Here is a 26,181-nt window from a genome sequence, read left to right on the forward strand (position 1 = left end):
CACCCACCTCTCTCGGCTCGGGAGAGGACACCGGGATCCCGCGGCTCGCGCACGAGCACCGCGAACTTTCTTCTCCGCCGTCCCACCGCTCCCGCTCGGACTACCACCACCACCCCACACCTCCCGTCGCGCCGCCGAGCGACGGCGCGCATCCGCCTCCTCCGCTCCGCCTCTCCCGCCCTGCCTCCCGCGCCGTCTCGCCTCTCATCGCCGCCCCTCCTCCCTCCGTCGTTCCTGGCCGCCGGGCTTCTTCTCCGTCGCCGGCTACGCGCGTGAGGAGGAGCCGCAGCGCGTGGATCCAGGGGCAGCGGCGTCCATCCCGCGTGAGAAGGGAGAAGGAGCCGGTGAGATCTACTTTTTTCAGCTCCTCCATCTCTCTCTCAGCGCGTTTTGCGGAGATATGTCGGTGGAGCTGGTTGCTGTGAACCCAACGGGGCCGATCTTCCTCGCAGCGCCGGCGCTCCATCACCCCCCCCCCCCCCCCCCCCCCCTCTCGCCAGTCGCCTCGCGCCCTCGCCAAGGCGGGAGCCAGCAGCCGCTGGTCCACCAAGGCGGCCGCGCCGCTTTTTAGAACCCTAATCAAGAAATTGATATGATTTGTAAGGTTTTGGGTGTTTCTACTGTTTGGATTTATACCCTCTTTCGGATGTGCTGTCTTCTTTGTTGCAGGAGCATTTGCCATACCTGACATGGAGTCCGTCGCGGCCCTTATGGAATCGACAAGCTCCAAGATACAGCAGCTTCAGGAGGCATTTGCTGAGCTTCAGAGCCAGAGCGCTGTCTCCATGAACCTCAAGTGGAAGCAGCTTGAAGACCACTTTCGTGGCCTTGAACAGTCCCTCAAGAAAAAGTTTGATGAGCTAAAAGAGCAGGAGGAGGAGTTCCAGGAGACTGTCGCAAAATCAGATCTGATGCTGGAGCAGCGGGAGGCAGCTGTTGTGGCCAAGGAACTGACCTCTTTGGAGAGGTTGCAGGAGAAGAGGGATGCTGCGTTAGCTATGATCTTTAGCAAGTCCAGGCTTTCCTTACCTGTACCTGCCATCAATCCAATGAACAAGGCACTGGATAATCTTGGTGTTAAGTGGCCTAAACCGGCTTCTGAAGAGAGTGTGCACTTGCAAGATGGTAATGCTGCAGTGAGGCCTCGTTCTGAGCTTGCCTCACTCTGTGAGGAAATGAATGTGAAGGGGCTTCATAAGTTCATATCTGACAACAGGAAGAACTTGGCAGCCATCCGTGAGGAAATTCCCAGTGCACTGAAGAAAACATCTAATCCTTATGGCCTGGTGTTGGATTCCCTGGAAGACTTTTATTCTGGAGATAATCTTGTATTAGATGGAAAAAAGGATGGAGACCTTCTGGGTGTTAGAAGGACGTGCCTGATGTTGATGGAGTCACTTGGACAGCTGCAAACTAATGATATAATAACTTGTTTCTCTTCGGAGGGACGCATGCTTACAACTAATATCGTAGAGCGAGCAAAAAAGATTGCTTTTGAGTGGAAGTCCAAGTTAGATAATCTTGACATTGATGCTAGTAATGGGAACTGTCTTGAAGCTCATGCATTTCTTCAACTCCTGGCAACCTTTGGTATTTCTGCTGAATATAATGAAGATGACCTGTGCAAATTGCTTCCATATGTCAGCCGTCGTCGTCAGACACCTGAACTTTGTCGATTGCTTGGGTTGTCGCAGAAAATGCCAGGTGAGTGCTCTGGTGGACTAATGATTTATCTGTCTCAAACAACATTGAACATCTGTGAAAGATCTGTATTCTTTCAGTGTATTGAAATGCTTGACAAATATTCATAGGACATTGTTTCACACTTATGTTACTTTGGGTGTTAATTTCTGTGTAGTTTTGACTTTCTTGTTTTCTGGTTAGTGGATGTTGTGAATACTGGTCAAGGATACAAAAAAAAAAAAAACAGATTAAAATTCCAATATTACTTTTGCTGTCAAAAACTTCACATAAGCTGCATACTTCCAAACTAGCTATTCGTTTTCTTGCAATAAAGTGCCTATTGTTTGTAAAGTGTGCCAAGATAGTCTTATCTGGTCATAGGACCACAACATTTTAAACAATTGTGATTACTTGTTCTTTGAGAGCAGATCTCTTTATAATTTATACTCAGAATTTTAGTTGAGCTTAAGGTGTTCCATTGTTTTGCTTGTCTTGTTTGAGGTCACTTCATTATGCTATACAGCTTTTGTTTTGCTGAATTCCACACCGAAGAATCTCAAGTTCTTAAATGGCAGTTCTTTCTCTATCATATGTATTTAAATAAATGAAGCCATGCTTTATTCAAACCATCTTCCACTGATTTTCCCGCCAACTTATCTTTTGTCCTTTCTATTCTTTTATAGATTTGAGATTTCATACACAAAAATTAAATATTTCTAGTTTATCGTTTCACATATTGGTGTACAGTTGCTTTTGAAGATGTTCTTTATCCATGATGCACTGATTACAAGGCGATTCACTATTTTTCCCAAAATTGCTGACACAAGGCAATGCATTTTATAATTACTAATATTTGTGTGCATATTGTAAAGTGCAAAGCTAAGTAAATGTACCTGTAATCCTCACCTCCTTGCAGTTTCTCCATTCACCTAGACAAAGAAATAGCATGATGAGCAGTCAGCACATTTGTTTTTTAACAAACTAACAATACAGGGTAGTAACCATTAACGCATTTACACATCAATGAAGTTCAAACAGAGATAGCTTAGGGTTTAAATAGGCAATTTAACTTCAAACAACCATTAACAAGCAAATAGCAAACAGCCAAACAGTAAAGAATGGGAGTTCAACTTAAGTTACATTACGAACCCAAGTTTTAATTTAAATAGAAGACATTTGGACAGTGGGAGAGCATAAATCTCCTAGATATTTTCAGCTGTCTTCCAAGAGTGTTCTCTGCCTCTTCAAAAGATGCCGTCTCATCTCTCTGGTTCATCAAGAGAAAGTATCAAATTATAAAATTTTGACACCAGTAACAGATTCAAATAACTATGATGGAGTGTGTGCCAAACCGTGCTGGAAACACGCGACACCTTTTCATTGGCGTAGCCGCGTAGGGAGCGGGAGGCAGTCGCCAGCCTCCAATTCCTGGTGTGGCCATGAGCCCACGACAGAGCCCATACGAGGGGACATGTGAACTGGTTGGAGGTAAGGTGTTTTCGTTATGAGATGAAGCCCATACGAGGGGAGCAGTGGAGTGGAGTGTTACCTTTAGCCCATCGATCAACCGATATGCTGTAACAACATTGTAAAAATGGGACCCTTCACTGCCTTCCCTTCATGATTGTAGATAGCTTTTTTCACATTCTCAATCATTGTATCCTACATCTTACAAATCAAATCAGTGATGGCACGGTGCCACAGTGTGTCAGTGTCCGCTGCTTGTAGCATTTCATAGATTGGCACAGTGAATTTAACAATGTAATTCACATTGTGCCACAAGTCCATACTAAATACTCATAAATTGAGTTGGCCCATCTTGATCATCATTGCAGGTCTCCCACATATAACTAATCACCATTTGTCAAAGAGCCTGGTGACCATACAAAACCACTTCAGCATAAGAGCATCTCCAAGAGTTCCCAAAACAATCTCCCAATCCATGATTTTTGGCAAGATTGAAAAAAATACATCTCCAGCAACTCCCAATCCCACCTCCCAATCTTTTGGCACTTGGAAAAATCGACCCGTGCGCGGATAAATACGCGCGTGTATCCGTCACACCAATCTAAAGTGGAAGGATGTGGGAAAGAATAAGTAGGACAGGGTTCTGATACAAATGTATAAGAGAGAAAGAAAGTATAGAAGTGGTTGGGGTTGGGGTGATTTAGAAATAGTTCGGGATTCCTGATGTAAAATTGGAAACTGTTGGAGAAACGTTTCTTTGGTGCTCCCTATACTTTTTGCCGACTTGGGAAACTCAATGGTTTTGGGAAAAAAAATTGGGTGCTCATGGAGATGCTCTAACACAGCTGAGGCAAATCTTGTATTAGCAATAGCATGTAACTGTTTCCCCCCCTTGAACACACAGGAGAGCTGCGTATAATTATATTGAGTATTAGGAAGGAAGAGGGGCAAGAGCTCCCCCCCTCCCCACCACCCACCCACCCAAAAAAAGTACATTACAGTTCACGCCTATCCAATGTAGGAAATAGAAAGTCACTTCAGCGTGCTAAACTCAGTAAACATTGCTAGCATCATTCCATGTATTAACACTTGTCATGTGGGCCCACAGTGATATGGGTGCCCGGAGGGCTGCATGCATGGGCACCTGAAGACCAAGCAATCATGGCCAGTCCAAGGACCCCGTCTGATTGAAGGGCGCGGCTGTGGTGCTGCTGCATGCTGATCCAAGCCTAAAAATAGGGGTAACCGCGTCTCCTAAGTTTAGAGGCCAAGAGCCTATTTATTTCCCTGTAATAAGGATGATCAAGCAAGCAATGACAATATGCCTGTTCGTAATCTACCTTGTTCTTCTTAATCTCACCCCCTTCAACAATCGGGCGCTGAGGGGTAAAACCTCGCCCCAATCCTAGTGATCAAGGCTACGACCTATGTTGCCATGGTCCAGTTATCCACGACCCCAACGTCCATGACAACACTCTTCAAAGATAATTTGTTCTTCATTAGCCCATGTCATTTTAGCAGCACAAATACTCTTCAGAGCAAGATTAAGTGTATGCACAACACAAGGAGTTGAGATACTTCAGTGACATTTATGAATTGGCAGCATTGTCGGTGATGGCTTGGGCCTCATTTCTTGGACCTACTTGAATAACAGTGATAAACTTCTCAGCTTTGTAGTCCTTTGACTTACATCTTCACAATTGAGAGCTTGCAAAAACATAGTTACACCCTCAGAAGTTTCAAGAAAGTTGATGGGTGGCCGATCTGTGCATCTGTCCATCCATCTGAACAAATGGCCATACCCTTTTTAGAACATGTGCTCCTAGTCCTATCCAGTAAGATTTTGATGTGAGCCCTTTGCCTTTGAAGAAAGGTAGTCCTCAACCTGTTATATCCAGGAGGGATGTATCCAGAAATACTAATGCTGGGGGCAAAGGTATATGAATCCTGATAGTTTAGTACCGTAGTGTGGATTTCCTGCAACGTTGAAAGACAAGCCTGTAAATGTAACGCCCTAGAGTCCAAACGGCTCAGATCCACTCTGCACACTGAGTGAACCACACCTACCACCACCCCATTACGCTTTCGTCCTCGCTTCGCGTAAAAGGATTAACGCGGGGATGGTGGGATGGACTCTAGAAGCCTTATATGTTGGTCTATCCCACCTTTAACAACCAAGGTGGGACTAAACTCTCCACAATATCTCATTAACATGCACATGGGCCACTATGGGCCAAATTCCAAACTGGGCCGGATGTCACAGTAAATAACTAAATACGGAGTACATGGTTTTTGAGGCGCTGTGGCGAGGCACTGTGTCCTACCCCCCTCACAACACCTAGGCGACGCCTTACGCACATTCTAGGCGCCATGAAGGCATTGTGTAACCTATAGTTTAGATACTAGTGCAGCACATAATGTTTGTTCCTGATTCTTGAGCCCAGCACATACTAGTACAGCTAAGAGGCACTACTAATCAGTATGTATCATACTAATCAAAGAAGGAACCTTCTACTTTGTGTTCTGTAAAATTGTAAAGATAAAGAAAGAACCCATACCCTCCTCTCTTCACAGCATACATACATACAATATATATATATATATATATATATATATATATATATATATATATATATATATATATATATATATATATTAATGGGCCAGCTAAGGGTGGGCCAACTTCTTTCCACCATACAAATTTCTTGGGCTGGCCTAACTAGTCGTCCAGATGGCCTGATCGGATGACTAATTAGTCGGACCACTAGTTTTCTAGTTGAGGTAATCGTATCGAAGACCCTTATTGTGCCCTATGTTATGATAAGGATGACTAATCTTGATTAGTCCGATCTGATAACACTGCTTCACATTTCCTCCTGCCTCATCACCCTATCTTGAACCTCAACATGGCACCACAAAATAGCCCTGAGCTGAGCCTTCCATTATTCTGCCCCTCTATTCGATCACTTTGTATATTGGATTATCTTAGCAAGAAAAAACGAACAAATAAGAAAAGAAATAATTAAGCACTCAAGATCTAGAAGACAAATGAGAAGAATGGGGGATAGAAACACATTGGCATTTGGGAGGATGAAAAGGACCTCACCAATCCTATAAATGGGAATCTGCAAGGAATCAAGGGGCCAAGCCAAATTGTGGAGGAGCAGCAGTCTTGTGTCGATACGAGGAGGGGAGTTCTTGAATCGAGCTAGAGACCAGAGATGCCGTGGCGTCTACCTGCAGGTGCAGTTGAGTGTGGGGGCGAGTGTAATGAGGTGTGGGGATCAGGGTTGTCCAGGGAGGAGGGGTTGCTTGTCAAGCTGGCCATGTTGCTGAAGTGTCTGTTAATAAAATTTCTTATTTTTGGGCTTTAATTATTCGAAAGTCTGTAGATATGTGTTGGCAGCGTATCTGTGTTTAATGCAGCATTGGACACCGATATGGTGACAAAGTGAAGTGTGGGTGCATCATAGTTCTCTACAAATGTGAAATATTCCTTTCTAGTATGACAAGGAAAGTTTGATTGCAGAGTATGTTGTCGTCTTGTATCTTTCTCAGTTACAAGCCTAGCAATGTATTCACCATTGCTTTTTCATGTTAGCTTTTTCCCTGCTCTGCTGCTTTTTTTATTTTTCCATTTTCCTCTGTAATTTTACCTTTCTATATTTTATTTTTAGTTTTCATATATTACAAGGTTTTCTCTTTCAACATAAGTGGTTTACTAATGCAGTTTCTTGAAATCCAGGTGTCATTGAAGTTCTGGTGGAAAGTGGAAGACCTATTGATGCAATTAATTTGGCTTATGTGTTCGAGCTTACTGAACAGTTTGAACCAGTGCAACTGCTTAAAGCATATCTGAGGGATGTTAAGAAAGTGTCACATGCCAGGAATGTCAAAGTTTCTCCTGGGGCACAGGTACATTTTAGTCATTGTAGTTTTAAATTTTGTAATGTTTTTTCTGTAGTAGAGTTTTAAAAACTGCCCCTGTACATAACCAAACCATCAGCTTCAAAACCTGTGAATTTTGTTAGGAAGGCTCCTTCCTATCTGAGGAGTCTAATAAGGTATTTTGCTCATTGGCATAATGGACTAGCATACTATAATCTTCCCCCGCTCAGCCTTCTTTTTGAGTACTTTCTCATGCTGTGGTTAATTATTTTATCAAGAAACAGGCTAGAATAGTTGCTTCCTTTCGGGAATGTTTTTCAATATATTTTTAAAGGGAATGATGTGTTTATTTCCTCCTTTATATGTTGTAAGTTGAAACTAGCTCCACACAATTTTGGAATCATTCAAATCTTGAAACACCGGCATACAATGATGAAAGCATGTTAAGGTTATCTCAGTTTGTTTCTCATCTTACATACCTTTTATAGTCTTATTATGCCAGAGCGACCGCCGACCAGTCATTACACCCTCAGTGGAGAGCTCTGATGTTGCGACCACAACTTGATATCACTCCTGAATACTAGTACTTTTTATGTTTTGGTTAGCCGTAAGAAGTCTCTGCTGCATTTTTTTTGTTGAAACGATCAGGAGTTATGGCCGGCATATATTAATAAAGAAGAGTTAGTTTAAACATGGAATAGAAGTTCAAAAAGGAAGGGGGGGGGGGGGGGGGGGGGGGGGGCGTAAAGTCATAGACCTCCACTACAGGACTGCTCCAGATAACCTCATTGAGCCTATTGCCTCCTGGAAGGCACAAGGTCCTTGCTTCCTCCTTGTTTTTCGCAATCAAGCTTTCCTGAGTGCAATGATGTTGCTGAAAAATCCTAGCATTGCGTTCCTTCCAGTTCTCCCATGCCACCAGGATTGCCAACAACTGAATGACTTTAACAAGCCCAGCCCGAAGGGTGAGGGAACTGTCCATTGGTCCAAGTCCTCAATGCAAACCAAACTTGTTGCCTGTATTGAAAATGTGCAAGCAAGCGTACCACTGATTCATCTCTAGCTCAGTGTATCAATCCATGAAATTGCACCATGTAAGCTGATTTTGTCGAATATTCACCATTGGTGTTGAGCGTCCTCTAGATATGATCAGCTGTGCTCACATTGAGGTGTACATGCTGAAGACGATCCCAAAGGGCGACGAATTGTGTCAACTGTTGATAGAGGACAAATTAATTCTGAAGTGATTTGGTATTGAACCTTGCTGTCACAGAGCTTCAGTTAGGTTGTGGAGAAGTAATATACGAGATTGCTGAGTGCTAGCTTAGCTTGCTTTCAATAGATTAGTAATTGCTAGCTGCTCTTGCAGTTTTTATCTGGTACTGTCTCCCAAAATAAGCGAACATCTATCGAGGAGTCAAAATTTTCTAACTTTGACTAAATATATATAAAAAAGTATTAATATCTATGATGTGTAATAAGTATCATTAAATTGATTGTGGAATGTACTTTTATTATAAACTTATTTGGAGATACAAATATTTTCTATACTTAGTCAAACTTTAGAAGAGTTTGACTCCTCGATAAGCGAGATAAGCAAAAATGTGCACTTATGTTGGGACGGAGGGAGTACCGCGATTAGCTGTGGCAGTTCGTGTTACTTTTTTATTCTCTTTTATGTGTGGTTGTGAGCATATGCCTTTGTTTAAATGTTTGACATATAATACATAGTATTTAATGTTAACTAATGGCCACTTTTGTTTTCAGAATGAGATGAATGAACGTGAGTTGTCTGCACTGAAATCTGTCATTAAATGCATTGAAGAGCACAAACTTGAGGAGCAGTACCCTGTTGATCCACTTCAGAAAAGGGTTTTGCAGCTAGAGAAAGCAAAGGCAGACAAGAGGAGGGCTGTTGAAGCAGCAAAGCCACAGTCCAAGCGGCCTCGTGCCAATGGATCGGCCTTTGCGCACCGTGCTACAGGCTTTGCTGACAAGAGCTTCTACCCAGCAACCCCAGAGAGGCATCCCTCCAATCCTTACGAGAGGCAGTTTGTGTATGGTGCTGAGGCTCATCTTCCTCCAATGGTGAGCTCAGCGTCTTACACCATGCAACCTGCCCACGGACCTTATTACGGTAATGGCTACCCAGTTCAGTACCAGGTCCCGTATATCCACTAATGGAGACAGCCAGGTGCAGGTGCTCTTTCCTAACTATCTAGCTTAACCTGCTGCCCTTCGTTGTAGTTGTATCAGTTACTCTGCTAGTTTGCCTAGCTGGAATTAGTTGGACCACTCAATGTGTGTGTTCTGAGTGGCTGTTGTGAAATCTGTTAATCTTATGCCCTAATGACATGACATAAATTACTCCTAATATTTAGCTATCGATGGATATCCCTACGTACTTCATTCGCCGTCTTGTGGGGGGTGGTGTTCAGGAAAATTAGTTATTTTGATTAGAATTTCACCATACATGCATCGTCTATGACACAAGTCTATGGTTCTACGGTACAAGTGCACCATCCTTCAACTTCCTCTAGCTTTGTCACTGCTCGCTCTGAAAGACTGAAAGTGAAGCGGAAGTGGTAGTACACAGTGGCAACAACTATCGTTGATAAATGAGACGTCGCAGGTGGTGTACGGCGACGGCGACGGCTTGTTACTCGACATGGTGATCGGCGGTGACCCGAGGCAGGAGTACTACAGGTCTATCAAGCTTGTCGGCACGTCTCACGCAGGTGTCGTCTCAGGCCCCGTTTGCTTCGCTGAAAAAATAAGCTGAAACACTGTTCCGGCTGATTTGTTGAGAAAGAAAAATAATGTTTCGATTGAAAAAATAAGCTGAAAAAGATGGATTATAAGATAAGCGAATAGGGCCTCAGATGCTGCGGCCTTGAAACGTGTCGTGGATGAGATTCTTTGGAGTAGTCCTGCGTGCGTGTGTCCCTGTGTCACCGTTTGACAGTAAATCGATTTGTTAGTACTGCCTCCGTCCGAAAAGAGAATGACACTTTAGATATGGAGTAAATCAAAATTTCTAAGAATTAGTACCGTGTTGTATACTCCATTCGTGCTAAAAAAGGAATGCAATTCTAGCACTCAATAGTGTTCTAAAACGAATACAGCTCTAGTTTATGAGTAGGCGTGGTTGGTATTCTAAAAAGACGTGTTATATAGATGTCAAATGTAATAAAGCAGAGTTTATAAGTGTAGCATTTGTTGGATAATAAAATGAGTAAGTATATATGCTTTTTTTTTGTTATGTACTATTTTTTCTTGATGTGTGAGAATTGTGTTCTTTCTATGACAGGGACAGTAAGTTTATTGACCCATGGAAAAGCAAAAATGATATTATTTTTGGGACATAGAGAGTAGGTTTTCACTAGCAAATGTATTCGTCTCCTATGTTGCAATGAAATATATAGCTTGTTATGATACAAATACGTTTAGAATCAAACTTCGTACCGTAGTTTGACAGGTGTTGAAATAGACTCGATGAGCCTGAAGGTGTGTCAGCATCGTACCTATTCACCATCAGGCAACCACGGCAGAAGGAGGAGTCTGAGGCACAGCTGAAGTAGATGGAAGAATGGGCCGGGAGCCCAGGCCCAAGACCAAGAGCATGCGCTTATTCGGCCCAGAGTGGCAGCACGCGTGAGCAAGCGAGCGAGGCGTGCACAGCTCTGCCCCTCGAGTAGGCGTTAGTCTGAGAGAAGAGACACGAACATTGTCATGAACTATCTTCCCAACTGAATCGAGATTCGTCTGTTCGTTGTCCTCTGCTCTGCTTCCTTCCCCAAACTCCGATTCCTCTGTTCCCTTCCTCGCCTGCTGCTAACAAGATGGTACTGCGAAGCGAAATGACTTGCTCGGCTGTTGGGGAATGGAGGATGTGTCGTTGTACCTCTGGAAGTCTGGATCGTGCAGCGTTGGCTGTTCCAATAAATTTGGAACGGTGTTTGGATTCAGGGGCTAAGACTAGCCACAATGTTACCGAGGTCTGAAACTTTTATCTGCATGCGATGCCAGAACTTGTTTCGGCTCACAGCGTTCGGCATCGATTCTGTAGGGACCACTGAACATTTAAAATGCAAGAAACAATTCGTTTTACTCTACCTAGAAGACACATGCAACTGCATATTAATGACCAAGCATTGAGGCATGTAGAATCACCGATGCTAGCTTTTTTTTATTCAGCATCGCCTCACACAGCGTGTAAATCGATGCCTGGTTAGGAGAGAGAACATTTCAGCATCGGTTGGAAGGGCACGCTGTGGGCAGTCTAAGGGCCACCTTGGATCAGATCCAAAAGTTGTGCTGCCAAAACTAGGGCATGTCAAATTTGGTTGCCAAACTGGGACAGCCAAAATTTTGGATCTTGATTGGTTTGATGCCAAAATATATATGCCAAGGTCCATGATTCAATACCTAACCCATACAATAATCACGGTATGCATCACAGATTAAGTCCAGATAGCATATTACTATATTATGTGCATGTACAGATCATCATATACATCCATCTTCATCTAAGAAGACCACATCATAATATCCACTGTGCTAAAATAATACAAGGAGATACTGAAATCCTAACCATATAAACAAGTTCATATGCTGACGGCATGAAGCACGTCCAAAATACCCAAAATAACACCAATTTAGTCAGTGCATCCATATGCTTTCCACCTGAAGCATGGCCAAAATACCACAAGTCTCAGCACCCATATTCACATACAACTACCATATTCATAGCATACCCACTGCCACAAGTCTGAGCATCCATATTCACATAGAGCTACCATACTCACCATCATCCACACCAGTAACACGATACTTGGCACCTAGGTAATCAGTGACCCAAGTTCCAAATGACTGGTCTGATGCAGCATTCAAGTAGTTCCGCAAATGAACCTGCTCCGGCTTTGAAAGGTAGGTCGCAATGTCAACCTTGTCCCTCGGTGGGAAAGGTATATCCTCAATACGCTTCCAAAGATCAGCATACGAATCTGTAGTTGCAGGGCAACTTGATGCGATAGATTTGGCAAGCATAACAATACTTGTAGCTATTTCATCATCCCCTGTTGCTCTAGCACGCTTTGCTTTATCCTTTACATGCTTCTTCCCAGGCGACTTCTTATTCTTTCGTTTAATGCTGAAACTAGAGCCTACAAGTGGTGGGCATCTAGGAGCAATAGTGTCTGAATCATTCTCAGCATGTTCAGGAGTATATACTTCACTCCCTGATCTATTATTATCATCTTCAGCATCCACAGTGCACTGATCAACAGCCAAGGATCCATTAGCTTTGGCAGATTCTCCAAATAGCTCTTCCATAAGATGGAAAAATTTAATAGGTCGAGTAAGATAGTTGTATTTTCTAGGTTGCAATAATTATTAACAAGTGAGCCGAGTAATCTTGGAGTCTACACACATTATATGGAAAAGTAAACATACATGTATGCAGCGGATACACTTACCCCAAGCTTGGAATGTGATTTCTCTGAATAGTGAATATTGAACTTGCATGATCTTGCATCAAAACCATAGCCACTCTTGTCCATAGCTACTTTTATCCAATTCCACTTCTCCTTGAATGCCCTAAAATGGCGATCAACTTGTTGTGTGGTAGCTCCAAGTCCAAATCTAGCATTTAAAGCTTCTACGCACATATGGTGGTGGTGTTGCTTCCACGTAGAGGTAGTCAATATACCACTGAAGCATGAACTCGGTGCTGTCATCAGTCCATGTTTTGTACTTCTAACAAGATCCAACATCTGCATTCCCATCTTTCTTTTCCTTACCCATGCTAAGAATACATTTTAAAAGTAAGTAACAAACATTATTAAACATATAATAAATAATGTTTTGTTTGATAGAAAGAAAGGTAATCCATTAAGCATAACAGTAATATTATTTACACGCGTACAAGCAGCAATACAGTCTAAAGTTGATTACACACCCACCAAACTACACAAAACCAAAAGACAGCAGCAAATACTAACTAATTGTCAATGGTAACATCGTTATTAAGTCTGTCATTCCACATCTGTTGGGCAATTGAATCACGCTTCGTAGCCCACTCACGTACATCAGCCTGTCGATCGGAGACACGATTCTTACTCCTTGGTAGGTGATTGTACCAAGTTGGCTCATCATATATGAACTCATCAGGTCCATCGTCTAGTATCCAATTATGAAGGGCACATCAGGCAATGACCACCTTAGCCTGTGACTTCAAGGGTATGAATGGCTTGTTGCTAAGAATCTTGAAGCGATTCTTGAGAGCACCAAATGCTCGTTCAACTGTTGTCCTAAGTTGGGAATGACGGTGATTGAAAAGCTCTTTTGGATATTTTGGGTCTTGGGCTCCGTGAAACTCTTTTAGGTGATAGCGAACTCCACGGTAGGGCGGTAATATGCCTGGCCTAGTGGCATATCCATCATCGGCCAAATAGAACTTCCCTACAACCAAAGTTAACATAATGCCTAAAACCATATAGGCCCCTAGTTGGGTTTCGGTGATTAATGACAATACAAGATTACTATGACTAACGTGTGTTTTGCAGATGCAATTAAGTCAGGTCATGGTAATGACAATTGATTAGGCAATCATAGTTGTCATGCCCCTACGATAGAAATCATTTTGGTTTTCAAAGGATGGACAACAATGTTAAGGATGGACTAGTTCTAAGTGTCGTTTGGTATTGAAGAGACACTTAGAGTAGTTTCAGACTTTGTTTTTCCTTTGGTCGTACTATTAAGGGGGGTATGGACTAGTAGCTTGACCTAGGTGAGTCTAGTGGGTTAGGTATGGTGCACACTTGTCAAATCTAGCACTAGGTAGCTCCGAAGCAGCCCTTAGATCAATTAGAGAAAACTTCATTCACATATGATTTCGAGTTGGAAGTGAATGGAGGGTCAAATGTTGACCGGACACTGGTCTCGGTGTGACCGGACACTGATAGTAGAGTTCGATCAGTTCATTTGATCAAGTGAAGTCGTCTGGATGTGACCGGACGCTGAGTGAAATGTGATCGGACGTTGAGTGCCAGAGTCCGGTCAACTCTAGTAAGGTTCCAGAGAGGGAGAATCCTGAGCGGACGCGTCCGGTTAGTACTGACCGGATGCTGGTCAGGTTCTGGTTACTAACCGGACGCTGAACAGCAAAGTGACCGGACTTTGGGCTCCAGCGTCCGGTCAACATCAGTAAGGTTCTACAGAGCAGTTTTCATGATCAGACGCGTCCGGTCAGTGCTGACTGGACGCAGGACGCAGGTCAGAGTCCGATCACAACTTAACGGCTCTATGGCGGGGAGAACTGATCAGAGCATCCGGTCACCCGTAGAATGCCGACTCAGGCACATAACGGTTCATTTTGAATGAGGGAGGTATAAATACTTTCTCTATTCATTCAAGGGAGTACTCTTGCCCATTTCAACAGCTGAGAAACACCCTTGAGAGTGCCAAGGAGAGCAAGAGCTTAGTGAGGTGATTGAGATTTGAGAATCCAAGATTAAGGCCTCATTAGTGAAAAGAGAGTAGCAAGTGTGCATCCACCCATCTCATTAGGATTGTTGTGGTCAAGTGAGAGTTCTTACTTGTTACTCTTGGTGATCACCATCACCTAGACGGCTTGGTGGTGATTGAGAGTTTGGTGATCATCCAGCGGAGCTTGTGGATGACTCAACTTAAGTTGTGAGCGGTTGTGGGTGATGCACCACGACGGAGTGTTGAAGAATCAACCCATAGAGAGCACTTGATCCTTGCGTGGATCAAGGGGGAGCTACACCCTTATGCGGGTGCTCCAACAAGGACTAGTGGGGAGTGGTGACTCTTCGATACCTCGGTAAAACATCGCCGTGTTCCTTCTCCTCTCTTTACTTTAAGCATTAACTTTTGAGCATTTCAATTCTTGTCTTTACATTCTTAGAATTGCCATGCTAGAGTAGGATTAGAACTTAGGGTGCTAAACTTTTGTATGGTAGATCATTAGAATCACATTATAGGCACAAGGAGTGAAGTGGGCTAAGTGTAGGGTTTAATTATTACAAAGAATTTTAGAATTAGCCCAATTCACCCCCTCTCTTGGGCATCTTAATCCTTTCAATTGGTATCGGAGCCTCGTGCTCACGTATTTAGGCTTAACCGCCTAGAGAAAGATGTCTCACAAGGATGGACCTCCTCCTATCTTTGAGGGAGATGATTTTCCTTATTAGAAAATCTGCATGGAGGCGTATTTAGAAGCTTTAGATGTTGAAATTCTTAGAGCCGCCTCTCAAGGTTTCCCAAAACCTAGGGATCCCATGCACCTTCAAGGCGATGAAGTGAATTACAAAAAATGGAATATAGAGGCTAGAAACACCATCTTTAGAGGCCTTTGCAAAGATGTGTTTAACCGGGTGAGGAACCACAAAGACGCCCATGCACTATAGTCAGATATTTGTGCGCTCCATGAGGGAACTAAGAGCGAGCATGAGGAACGATATCATCTTGTTATGAAAAGTCTTAATTCATTTGAGATGCTTTCGAAAGAAAGTGCTAATGAAATATACTCACGCTTAAATGTTCTTGTAGAGGAAGTCAATGGGCTTAGACTTACACAAATGCAATCATCCAATGTTGTAAGAAAAATCTTGAGTGTCCTCCCCATTGACAAATATGGGCATATTGTGACCGTGCTTCATCAAGGTGATCTTTTCACTTCTACACCAACTCAAATCTTGGGAAAGATCAACACTCATGAGATATACATGCACATTATACCACAAGATGACTCATCCTCTACCAAGAAGAAAGACAAGGACTTGGCATTCAAGGCTAGTCAAGAGAAGGGCAAAGCAAGAATTGAGTATGAGAGCTCAAGTGATGATCAAATTGATGATGCAAGTCTTGCTCTCAAGGTGAGAAGAACTGCCAAGATGCTAAAGAAGCTCAATAAGAATGGCGTCAAGTTTGATGGCAAGAAAAAGAAGTTCTTCACTAGCACTATAAGGAAGCTAATCTCCAAGATGGATTGCTATAATTATGGAGAACTTGGTCATCTAGTGCATCAATGCCCCCAAGCCTAAGAAAGACAAATACAAGAAGAAGAACAAGGGCAAGAAAGATGACTCAAGTGATGAAGATGAAGATGAGAAGAAGAAAAACAAGCCATACAAGAAGAAGGATGGCAAGAAGGGCTTCCACAAGAAGAAGAAAAATGGCAAGACATACATCATCGGTGATTGGCTGACGGACATTGATTCATCAAGTTGCTCATCCGATGATGATAGTGACAACAAGTAGGTGGCCGCTATTGTGATTGACTCTTCATCATCTTCACCGACACCACCGCCATCATCCTCTACACACCTATACCTTATGGCCAAGTGATGTAGACAAGGCCCGATCTTCCAAAAGGTATGTGTCGGTGCAGAAAGTGACCAACAAGTAAATATTTATAGTTTTGCCATACGTTGTGATTAGAGGTGGCCTAGCACTCAATGACATAGGGTTTATACTGGTTCAGGCAATGTACCCTACATCCAGTTTGAGTCAGTCAATGACTTTATTCCTGAGCCCAGGTGCTCAAAGTTTGCAGTGGGGTTACAAACGAGAAGGAGAAAGATAGGGGTTCAAGAGGTCCGGTCGGAAGGGCCAAGAGTGACGGGAACCCTGCTATGAGCTAAGTGTTCAAGCATGTGCTTGAGGTTTGAACCTGGCGGTTCTATGGTTGTGAACTAGTGAACTTGATCAATCTGATCAATCTGGAATTACTTGAATGAACCTGAATGTTGGGAGAGAGCGCATCGCCTTTTATAGATGAAGGGGATGGCCTTACAAGTGAGAGGGAGAGAGTACGTATGCTTCTAAGGCTGTGTTTGGAGGGGCTCCGGCCGACACCGGCTCCTACACTGTAGCTGCAATGTTGAAGGGTCGAGATGGCGGACTAGAGGGGGGGGGGTGAATAGTCTTTTATAAAATTAATCGTGTCGGCTAACCGATACAAATGCGGAATTAAAACTATCGGCTAGCCAAGACTATACCCCACTATATATGTTCACTAGCACCTTGCAAAGATAACAATTATGCAACAAAAGTGTCGGGCTAGTTAGAGCTCTCCTAAACAATTCTAGGAGCAAGGTTACACAAACCTATACCACTAGTACTTTAAGCAACAAGGGAGCTCCTACACATGCTAGTAAGCAAAAGCACAAAGCTAACGATGCTCACTAGCAATGCTCAATAACAAGGCAACCAATGCCTAATTAGAGAGCGCAAATACTTAGCTACACAAACTAAGCAGTGTGACTAACAAGGTTACTAAAACCAAATTAGCCACGCAAGGGACCTACTTCTATGCTACACAAGCAAGAAGGTAATTAGCAAGCTACACAAGCTATCTAATTACAAGAGCAACTACACAAGCTTAATATGTATAAAAGTAATTGCAAGCTTGTGTAATGGGGATGCAAACCAACGGGAAGAACAAGGTTGACATGATGATTTTTCTCCCGAGGTTCACGTGTTTGCCAACACGCTAGTCCCCGTTGTGTTGACCGCTCACTTGGTGGTTTGGCGTCTAATTAGCATCACCCGCTAAGCCCGTACGTCAGGCACCACAAGAACCTACCCCGAAAGTGAGGGTAGCTCAATGACACACTTTACTAGAGTTTCTCTTCGTGGCTCCTGCGGGGCGAGCATAATGCCCCTCACAAGTACTTCTCTGGAGTGCCGCACAAGCTTCTTGCGCGCTTCGACGGAGACCACCACCAAGCCGTCTAGGAGGTGGCAACCTCCAAGAGTAACAAGCACCACCAGCTTGCAACTCTATCACCTAGTGCCACTTGATGCAACCTCATGATGCAATCGCACTAGAATCGCTCACTCACACAATCGGATGATCACTATCAAGTATGTGTGAGATGGAGGGCTCCTAAGTACTCTCAAGCATGGACACAAAGTCCCCCAAGGTGCTCCACACCAGCCATGGCCGAAGGCCACTTCTATTTATAGCCCCAAGGGCTAAACTAGCCGTTACCCCTTCACTGGGCAATGGTCGGGCCGACCGGACGCTCCGGTCGTGTTGATCGGATGCTGGACCTCAGCGTCCGGTCGCCCGCAGATGGCCATGTGTCCCGGTTCCAACGGTCACTTGACTTGACCGGATGCAGCAGCTTCAACTGACCGGACGCTGGACCCTCAACATCTGGTCGTTTCCAGTAAGCTCCCGAGCATGACCAGACGTGTCCGGTCGAACCCGATCGGACGCAGCACCAGCGTCCGGTCACTCTCCAGCTACTGCTACATTCCACATCAGCGCGACCGGACGCAGGCAGTCAGCGTCCGGTGCTTTTGGATCCAGCGTCCGGTCACTTGACCGACGCTGGCATTACCTCCATTCTCTTCACCCTTGCTCAAGTGTGCTAACACAAGAATTTGCATCCGGCGCAATAGAAAATAGGCATTCCATTTTCCCCTGCAAACACCACCTCCTTTGTAAATGTGCCAACACCACCAAGTGTACACCACCATGTGTTATGTGTGTTAGCATTTTCACAATCATTTCCCAAAGGATGTTAGCCACTCAACTTGCCACGCCACTCGATCCTAGCGACAATGCAAAGTTAGATCACTCGAGTGGCACTAGATGACCGATATGCAAACAAGTTTGCCCCTCTTGATAGTACGGCCATCTATCCTAAACCCGGTCATAAACTTCTCTACACACCTATGACCGGTGAAATAAAATGCCCTAGGTTATACCTTTGCCTTGCGCATTCCATTCCATCTCCTTCAATGTCGATGCAACACATGCACCAACATGATCAACAATGATATGATCCATTTCATATCATCACATGATCATATTGGTTCATTGATCTTGACTCTACTTGCTCTTCACCGTTGCCATCGTCTATCGGTGCCAAGTCTTGCTCAAGCTTCACCGCCACGCGGTCCATCACTCCAAAGCCTTCGACTTGCCCTTCACGCTTGCAACCGGTCCATCAAGCCAAGTCTTGTCTTGATCTTCTCCACCTTGATCACATGACTCAATGTCATGTCTCATGTGCAATAAACTCCTTCATCATCACATGTGTGAGCTTTGCAACATCTCCAAGCCATTTTCACCTTCATGGCATATGTTGCTCACACACATGTACCTATGGACTAATCACCTGTGTATCTCACATAAACATAATTAGTCCACCTAAGTTGTCACTTAATTACCAAAACCAAACAAGGACCTTTCAACTATGACGGAGCCGGTCGGAGCACCCAAAACCTAGCTCCTCGGGTTCATGTCTAGTGGCAAGCGGAGCCAAAGCCTTTTGAAGGCAGCGCACAGTGACGCACAGGACCAAATAGTGCAAGCGTAGCGGAGCCAGAGCCACTGAGAGCGTCACCAAATGTAGCCTAAGCCTTGTTGCCCACGCCGGCGGGTACAAGATTATGGTAGGCACCCACAACACTGTTGGATGTCAGATGCACGTGGGAGATTGCGTCGTCTTGTTTGGGTATGGCAGATGTTGGTACCTGCTATACTGTTGATGCCTAGAGGCATGTGAGGAGTTTCACCATGTTCATTCGGTACGGTAAATGCCGGCGCCCACAACACTGTCGATGCCTAGAGGCGTGTGGGGGGAGCCATACCGTATGGGAGTGAACAGCGGCCACAATATTGTAGAAACAATGTTGGCGCCTACAACACTGTTTGGGCTCTGTTGTGCTAGGGAGGTTGCAAAGTACTATTTTTGTAGGTGCATAGGGTATGGTCCCTGGTGTTGTGGTTTGACTTGTGCGCCCTACCTTGCTTTCTCTGTTTGTTCCCTAGTCCTTTTCGAGCGGGCGTCCCCGATCGGTTGGTCCCAGTCGGCTCTGATCATGCCAATCGGAGAAGAGCCATGAGCAGGGGTTTGACACATCCCCGGTTGGAGACGCGGGTCAGAGTCAGAAGTAGTGCCTTGGCTAGGCCTTCTGGTCAGAGAGGCCATCCGAAGGCAGGCTAGAGACTGAGGTGAGCACTCCGGTCGGAGAGGTGGGCCAGAGTTGGAAAACAGGCGCCGCTCCTCGGCCAGACCTTCCGGTCGATGATTGGATCGCTCTTCTGGCTCGTTGTTTAGATACTTGAGCCGGCCCATGAGTTGCGTGTTGTCTGCTTGGGCCGAGCCTTTGTTGAGAAGCTGGTCCGCGAGGGACCCTGGGTTTATGAACCTAACAGGAGCCCTCGAGCCCCTGGGCAATTCGGTCAGAATCGTTTGGGGGATTTTTGTCTTAACGGCAGGTGTGCGAGCACAACTGTGGGTGTAGCCCCCGAGCCTCTAGGCGATTCAGGTAGAATCGTCTAGGAGGTTTTTCATGTTGCCAGTGGGGAAGGTTTTTGTTTTGTCAGTGGGTGCGCGTGAGCGCACCTACGGATGTAGCCCTCGAGCCTGGGCGATTCGGCCAGAATCGTCTAGGGGGTGTTTGTTAGTGGGCGTGTGTGTGTGCTTTTTAATCAAGATGGAGTCGTCAACCAAGGCATCGTTGCACAGCCAAGGCAGTTTAGTTTTAGGGATCGAGTGAGACGGAGCTCGTGGGTCCTAGCATCGGTGCGCGCTGTGGGATTGGGCGAGGCAGTTAGTTTTTAGGGATTGGACGAGACAGAGCTCACGAATCCTGGCGCCGGTGCGCACCATGGGATCGAGCGAGTCAGAGTCATGGATCCTGGCCTTGGTGTAGCCCACACAGCCAAGGCTGTTAGTCAGGTAGTTTAGGGATCAGGCGAGCCAGAGTTCGTAGATCCTGATGGGGCGAGTTCGGGGTCACAAACCTAGGTGTTTGGTGTGTAGTTAAAGCATAGACAATGGATGGGGCGAGTTTGGGGTCATAGACCTAAGGATTTGGTGTGTAGTCAAAGCATAGCTGAGTGGATGGGGCGAGTTCGGGGTCATAGACCCAGGCGTTTGGTGTGCAGTCGAAGCGTAGCTGAGTGAATGGGGCGAGTTCGGGGTCGTAGCCCTAGGCATTTGGTATGGAGTCAAAGCATAGCCGAGTGGATGGGGTGAGTTCGGGACGCAGACCCAGATTTTTGGTGTGCCTTGAGCCCCCGAGCCCTATTGGGCTTTTGGTAGGGGTCAGTTTGAGCCGTGTGCGTTACCCCATCCTCGGTTTCTCACAACCAGAGGGGCTAAGTTTTGTCCCTTATCCTGATCGCTCGGGCTTGAGTGACACACTCGGTGAGTTCGCTAACGGGTATGATCGAGTGGAATCCAGGTCCATCGTTCATGACGGGGTCGGCATAGCCCTCTTGTGACAATCCACTGCTCCTTTACCTACAACCCGGCAGATGCCTAGGTCGTTCTGGAGACCGACCCGGGTGGCCTGACGGCCTTCCCTCAATGGAGATTCTATGGGCTTAGTAGAGGTTTAGGATCGAATGAGAAGGTTGAGATGATCCTGTCTACTTTAGGGCAGACTGGGCGAGAGCCGCATAGGGCTCATCTGCATTTTCTCCCCTAGCTCTGTTTGACGTGGGGCGGCCTCGAGCCTTTCGTGGGCTAGCCTTTGAGCCACGGTCGGTCGTTGCTCAAGTCAAATGAGGCAACTGCCGCTCTATGATGCAACATGGAGCGTTGTGATGCATTTCGCTGCACGTGCGATGGCTTAGTTCCCGAGCCGCTGGACGGTTTAGGGCCTGAATCATCCGGGGGGCATGGGCGTATGGAATGAATGCATGTATGGATGTATGAAATGATTATAAAGAAATAGCGAGGGTCGGTAGCGTTACCTTGATGACTCGAGTGACGGGGTTTGAAGAGCTCGAATCAGAAATGTCCGACCAGGACCCATGCTCGTCGTTTGTGATGGAGTTGGCGTGGCCTATATGGGGCATCCCTTCGCTCCTTACCTATCTCTCAGTGTTTTCCTAAGCCGTTCGATCGACTTGGGAAGCCCAATGGTCTCTCCTGGCGGAGATCCCATCGTTTGGGTTTTTCCAAATCTCGCCTGGGGAGGCAGAGAGCTGCCTGCGTGTGGTGACACTTTGGTTTTCACGCCCAGCGTGCGATAGTGGTGGGCCATACCCAGGCCACGTCCTGTCTTACTAGGTAGCATTCTGTCTGACCAGGCATCGTTCCATCGGTCAGTGTGTGTCCTATCGGTCAGGGTGCGTCCCATCGTTTCCCATCCGCATTGAATGGGGGAAGGGAGAGAGTTTTTTTCGCTCTGATCCTTTTCCCCTCTTTAGCTATCGCGTTTTCTCCTTAAATAGGGGGAGGGAGAGGGCTCTCTGTCACAGTCCTTTGTCTATTCTCCAACTATTGTGTCTCCTCCTTCCTCCTCACCGAGAGTGCTTGTATGCCACGGCGGTTCCTAAGTGAGAGAGAGGATAAGCGAGGGTGAGGACTTATAGATCCTTTCATGAATCTGGAGCATGATGTTGAGCTGGAGGTTGCCTAGGGCGGTGCTGGCCATCTTTGCCTAAGAAGGGGTAGCTTTCGCTGAAGGGGGTGGCATGCTAGATTCATCTGCGAGGCCTTTTTTGAGATGGAGTCATGTGTGGATTTTCTTCGGTGGATCTTCATCGGGCGAGCCTTGTCAGAGGGGAAGTTGCCTAGGATCATGCCAGTGGAGGGTTCCACACCTGCAGCTATTCAGGTTGACCAGTTCATAAAGTTTGATGAGATCTCTTCTAGCCATGGCGGCCATACCTCGGTAGCAGCGTCCTTGCCTAGGAGCTGCCTTGACTGCATGAGAAGGTCAGGAGCTCCATGCTCTTCTACTGAGCATCTATGGGTTTGACGCTCTTGAGGTACCCATTGCGCTCGCCGAAGTCGAGGGGACAGAACCGAGCGGGTCCCTTGAGGTACCCATTGCGCTCGCCGAAGTCGAGGGAGTGGAACCGGACGGGTCCCCTATAGCGGTGGTTACGTCTGGCGGCATGTGTCGTGGTCTCTCCTTTGGCGTCAGGCAATGTCGTTGAGGGGCCATAGTAGTATTTAGATTAGAAGTAGTTAGAAAATGTAATAGTTGTGGGTGAGCCCCCGTGTGAACAGTTTTTGTATCAATGAATCCATCAGTTCTGTTCTTATGATTGAACCACTATCCGTTCCTTGTTTTTTTATCATGGCATAACTTTTGTTTTTATCTTTTCTTTTTTGCACCTGCTTGTTAGTTCTGTAGGCTGCAGCTATTAAGAACCTAGGCATGGCCCATGGGGCTTGGCTGGGAGTAAGAACAGAGTCACGTAGGGCAATCAAAGGAATGGAATGCGCTTCCTTTCGGGGACAAAGTTGTTACCATGTGATAGTAAAAAACAGAGGTAGTATTTAGTATTGCACCCTCATGGAGCCCCCGAGTGACCCAGGCTGAAAATGTTTGGGCTGGGGTGCTTTACAGGAGCAAGTGTTGACTAAAAAGTGATAAGACCAAATTTCGGGGGGGAAACGACGTAGCTATTCAATGTTCCAAGTATTGGTGAGAACGTTGTTGTTGTCTTCTTCCAGTCGGTAGGTGCCTAGTCGGATTACTTTGGTCACCGTATAGGGCCCTTCTCATGGTGGAGAGAGTTTGTGTTTTTCCTTCGTTGATTGGGTCCTTTAGAGTACGAGATCACCGACTTTGAGTATCCTCCCCCTGATCTTCCTTTTGTGGTACCTACGGAGGGTTTGTTGGTAGCGAGCGGAGCAGATGACGGTCATCTCGTGGGCCTCTTTGAGCAGGTCGACTGTGTCTTGCTGAGCCTCCAAGGCTCGGTCGCGGTCAAAAGCCTTCACTCTTGGGGCGCCATGGTCGAGGTCGAAGAGCAGCACTGCCTTAGCTCCGTAGGCCAGGAAGAAGGGTGTGAACCCTATGGATCGATTTTGGGTCGTTCTTAGGCTCTAGAGGATTGCTGGGACCTCTGCAGCCCATCGCCCGGCATACTTGTTGAGATGGTCGAAGATACATGATTTAAGTCCTTGGAGGACCATACCATTGGCACGCTCGACCTAACCATTAGTTCATGGATGTCCGACTGAGGCCTAGTCAATCCTGATGCCATATCCATCACTGAAGTCTAAGAACTTCTTTCTGGTGAAGTTAGTCCCGTGGTCAGTGATGATACAATTAGGAATGCCAAACTGGTAGATGATGTCGAGGAAGAATTTGACCACCTCTTCCGAGCGGATGTTGGTGATAGGCTTGGCCTCTATCCACTTGGTGAACTTGTCGACTGCTACAAGTGGGTGAGTGAAGCCGCCTGGGCCCTTTTTGAGGGGTCCTACCATGTCGAGGCCCCAGACCGTGAATGGCCAGGTGATGGGGATGGTTTAAAGTTCCTATGCTAGCAAATGAGTTTGTTGAGCATAGAATTGACATCCCTCACACCTACGGACGACCTCCTCTGCATCTCGTAGTGCGGTGGGCCAGTAAAAACCTTGGCGGAAGGCTTTTTTTACTAGCGACCTTGGGGCCACGTGATGTCTGTAGATCCCAGCATGGACATTGAGGAGGAGCTGCTTCCCCTAGTTGGTGGGGATGCACTTCATGAGTACCTTCGATGGACTTTGTTTGTAGAGTTCACCATCGAGCGTGACGAAGGTCTTAGCGCGTTGAGCGATCCATCAAGCTTCAGTCATTTCGGGTGGGAGAACCTCCTCTAGGAGGTAGGCGAGTAGTGTCGCTCGCCAGTCGGTTTGATCGAGTGCCAATATGACAACATTAGCGGGTTGCGTCATCATAGAGGTACTGGGGTTGGAGCCCCCGAGCGCTGGCTTGGCGTCGAGGTCGGAGCCCCTAGGCACTGGCTTGGCATCAGGGCATGTCTAGATTAGACCTTCCAGGACACAGGCAGACGGCTCGTGGAGATCATTGATGAAGACCCTGCTCGGGGACGGATCCCGCCTGGTGGCCAATTTTGCGAGAAAATCGATGACATCATTGTCCTTTTGGGGGATGTGATGCAACTCGATTTCTTGGAATTTGTCCTCAAGCTTACGCACCTCTTGACAGTATGCCACCATGATGGGGCTTTTGCAGGAGGACTCCTTCATGACATGATCGACGACAAGCTCTGAGTCACCATGAAAGTAGAGTCGTGTGGCACCAAGTTCGATGGTGATGCGTAGTCCGTTGATGAGGGCCTCATACTTTGCGGCATTGTTCGAGGCTAAAAAGTGGAGGCGGATGGCGTAGCGGAGCCTACTCCCACCTAGGGAGATCAGAACCACTCCAGCCCCTGATCCGGGTGCCATGATGGACCTGTCGAAGTACATTGTCCAATACTCATGGGTGATGTCTAGGGTCGGTAGCTGGACCTCCATCCATTCGGTAACAAAATCCATGAGAGCTTGAGACTTAATGGCGGTACGGGAGATATACCTGATGTTGTGGCCCATGAGTTCGAGTGCCCACTTAGAGATCCATCCTACAGCATCACGGTTGCGGATGATGTCCCCGAGTGGGTATGAAGTGACGACCGTGACCTCACGATTGGTGAAGTAGTGCAGGAGCTTCTGGGTCGCCATCAGCACGGCATATAGGAGTTTCTGCACCTGGGGGTACCAGACCTTAGGGTCGGTGAGTACTTCCCCAATGAAGTATACGGGCCACCGGACCTTAAGTTGGTGTCCCGACTCCTCCCTTTCGACGACCAGCGCGACGCTTACCACATGGTTGCTGGCCATGATGTAGAGGAGAAGGGGTTCTCCCCATTCGGGAGCGACGAGGATCGGGGCTGACGTCAGGGACGCTTTGAGGCTCTCCAGGGCCAACTAAGCTTCCTTAGTCCAGACAAAAGTATCCATCTTTTTGAGGAGTTTGTAGAGTGTCATCCCCCATTCGCCGAGCCAGGAGATGAATTGGTTTAGGGTAGCCAGACAGCCGGTGAGCCTTTGCACGCCCTTGACGTTGCGTATGGGGCCCATGTTGGATATGGCCATGATTTTTTTTGGGGTTGGCCTCGATGCCGTGCTCGGACACAATGTATCCTAGCAGCTTCCCCTTTGGAACCCCGAAAGCACATTTTTCAGGATTTAGCCTGATGTTGAATCTTCGGAGGTTCGCAAATGTCATGGCCAAGTTTGTGATCAGGTTGCAAGCTTGAGTTGTTTTGACCACTATGTCATCAACATAGACGACGATCATTGGTCTTGGCCACTCAGCTTGATCAAGCTGATCGAATGGGTCGATTTGGTCGGTGAA

At 46.2% G+C, this 26,181-nt stretch overlaps 3 protein-coding genes across 5 annotated transcripts in view; 1 reads left to right on the forward strand and 2 right to left on the reverse strand.

The window, feature by feature from the left end:
• The first annotated feature begins 211 nt into the window (after positions 1–211).
• LOC136461519 (FRIGIDA-like protein 3) lies at positions 212–9,447 on the forward strand. The gene is made up of 4 exons (XM_066460783.1): positions 212–344; positions 670–1,704; positions 6,896–7,065; positions 8,806–9,447. The coding sequence occupies exons 2-4, from the start codon at positions 690–692 to the stop codon at positions 9,217–9,219; spliced, it is 1,599 nt and encodes a 532-aa protein (XP_066316880.1). The 5' UTR covers positions 212–344; positions 670–689; the 3' UTR covers positions 9,220–9,447.
• Positions 9,448–11,507: 2,060 nt separating this feature from the next.
• The window catches only part of LOC136457415 (uncharacterized), a 30,154-nt gene continuing 15,480 nt past the window's right edge, over positions 11,508–26,181 (reverse strand). For 2 of the 3 annotated variants that reach the window (XM_066457442.1, XM_066457441.1), the window contains 2 exons: positions 12,516–12,844; positions 11,508–12,315 (listed from right to left, as the gene is read on the reverse strand). In XM_066457442.1, the coding sequence (XP_066313539.1) occupies positions 11,824–12,315; positions 12,516–12,824 (801 nt within the window). In that variant the 5' untranslated portion in view covers positions 12,825–12,844 and the 3' untranslated portion in view covers positions 11,508–11,823. Of the gene's footprint in view, positions 12,366–12,515; positions 12,845–26,181 lie in introns of all 3 variants that reach the window. The other variant, XM_066457443.1, reaches the window with a different exon arrangement.
• On the reverse strand, positions 24,804–25,505 carry LOC136457357 (uncharacterized). Its single transcript, XM_066457384.1, has one exon. It carries the CDS (start codon positions 25,503–25,505, stop codon positions 24,804–24,806), a length of 702 nt encoding a protein of 233 aa, XP_066313481.1.

This window comes from Miscanthus floridulus, chromosome 6, assembly GCF_019320115.1.
Source record: "Miscanthus floridulus cultivar M001 chromosome 6, ASM1932011v1, whole genome shotgun sequence".
Taxonomy (NCBI): Eukaryota; Viridiplantae; Streptophyta; class Magnoliopsida; order Poales; family Poaceae; genus Miscanthus; species Miscanthus floridulus.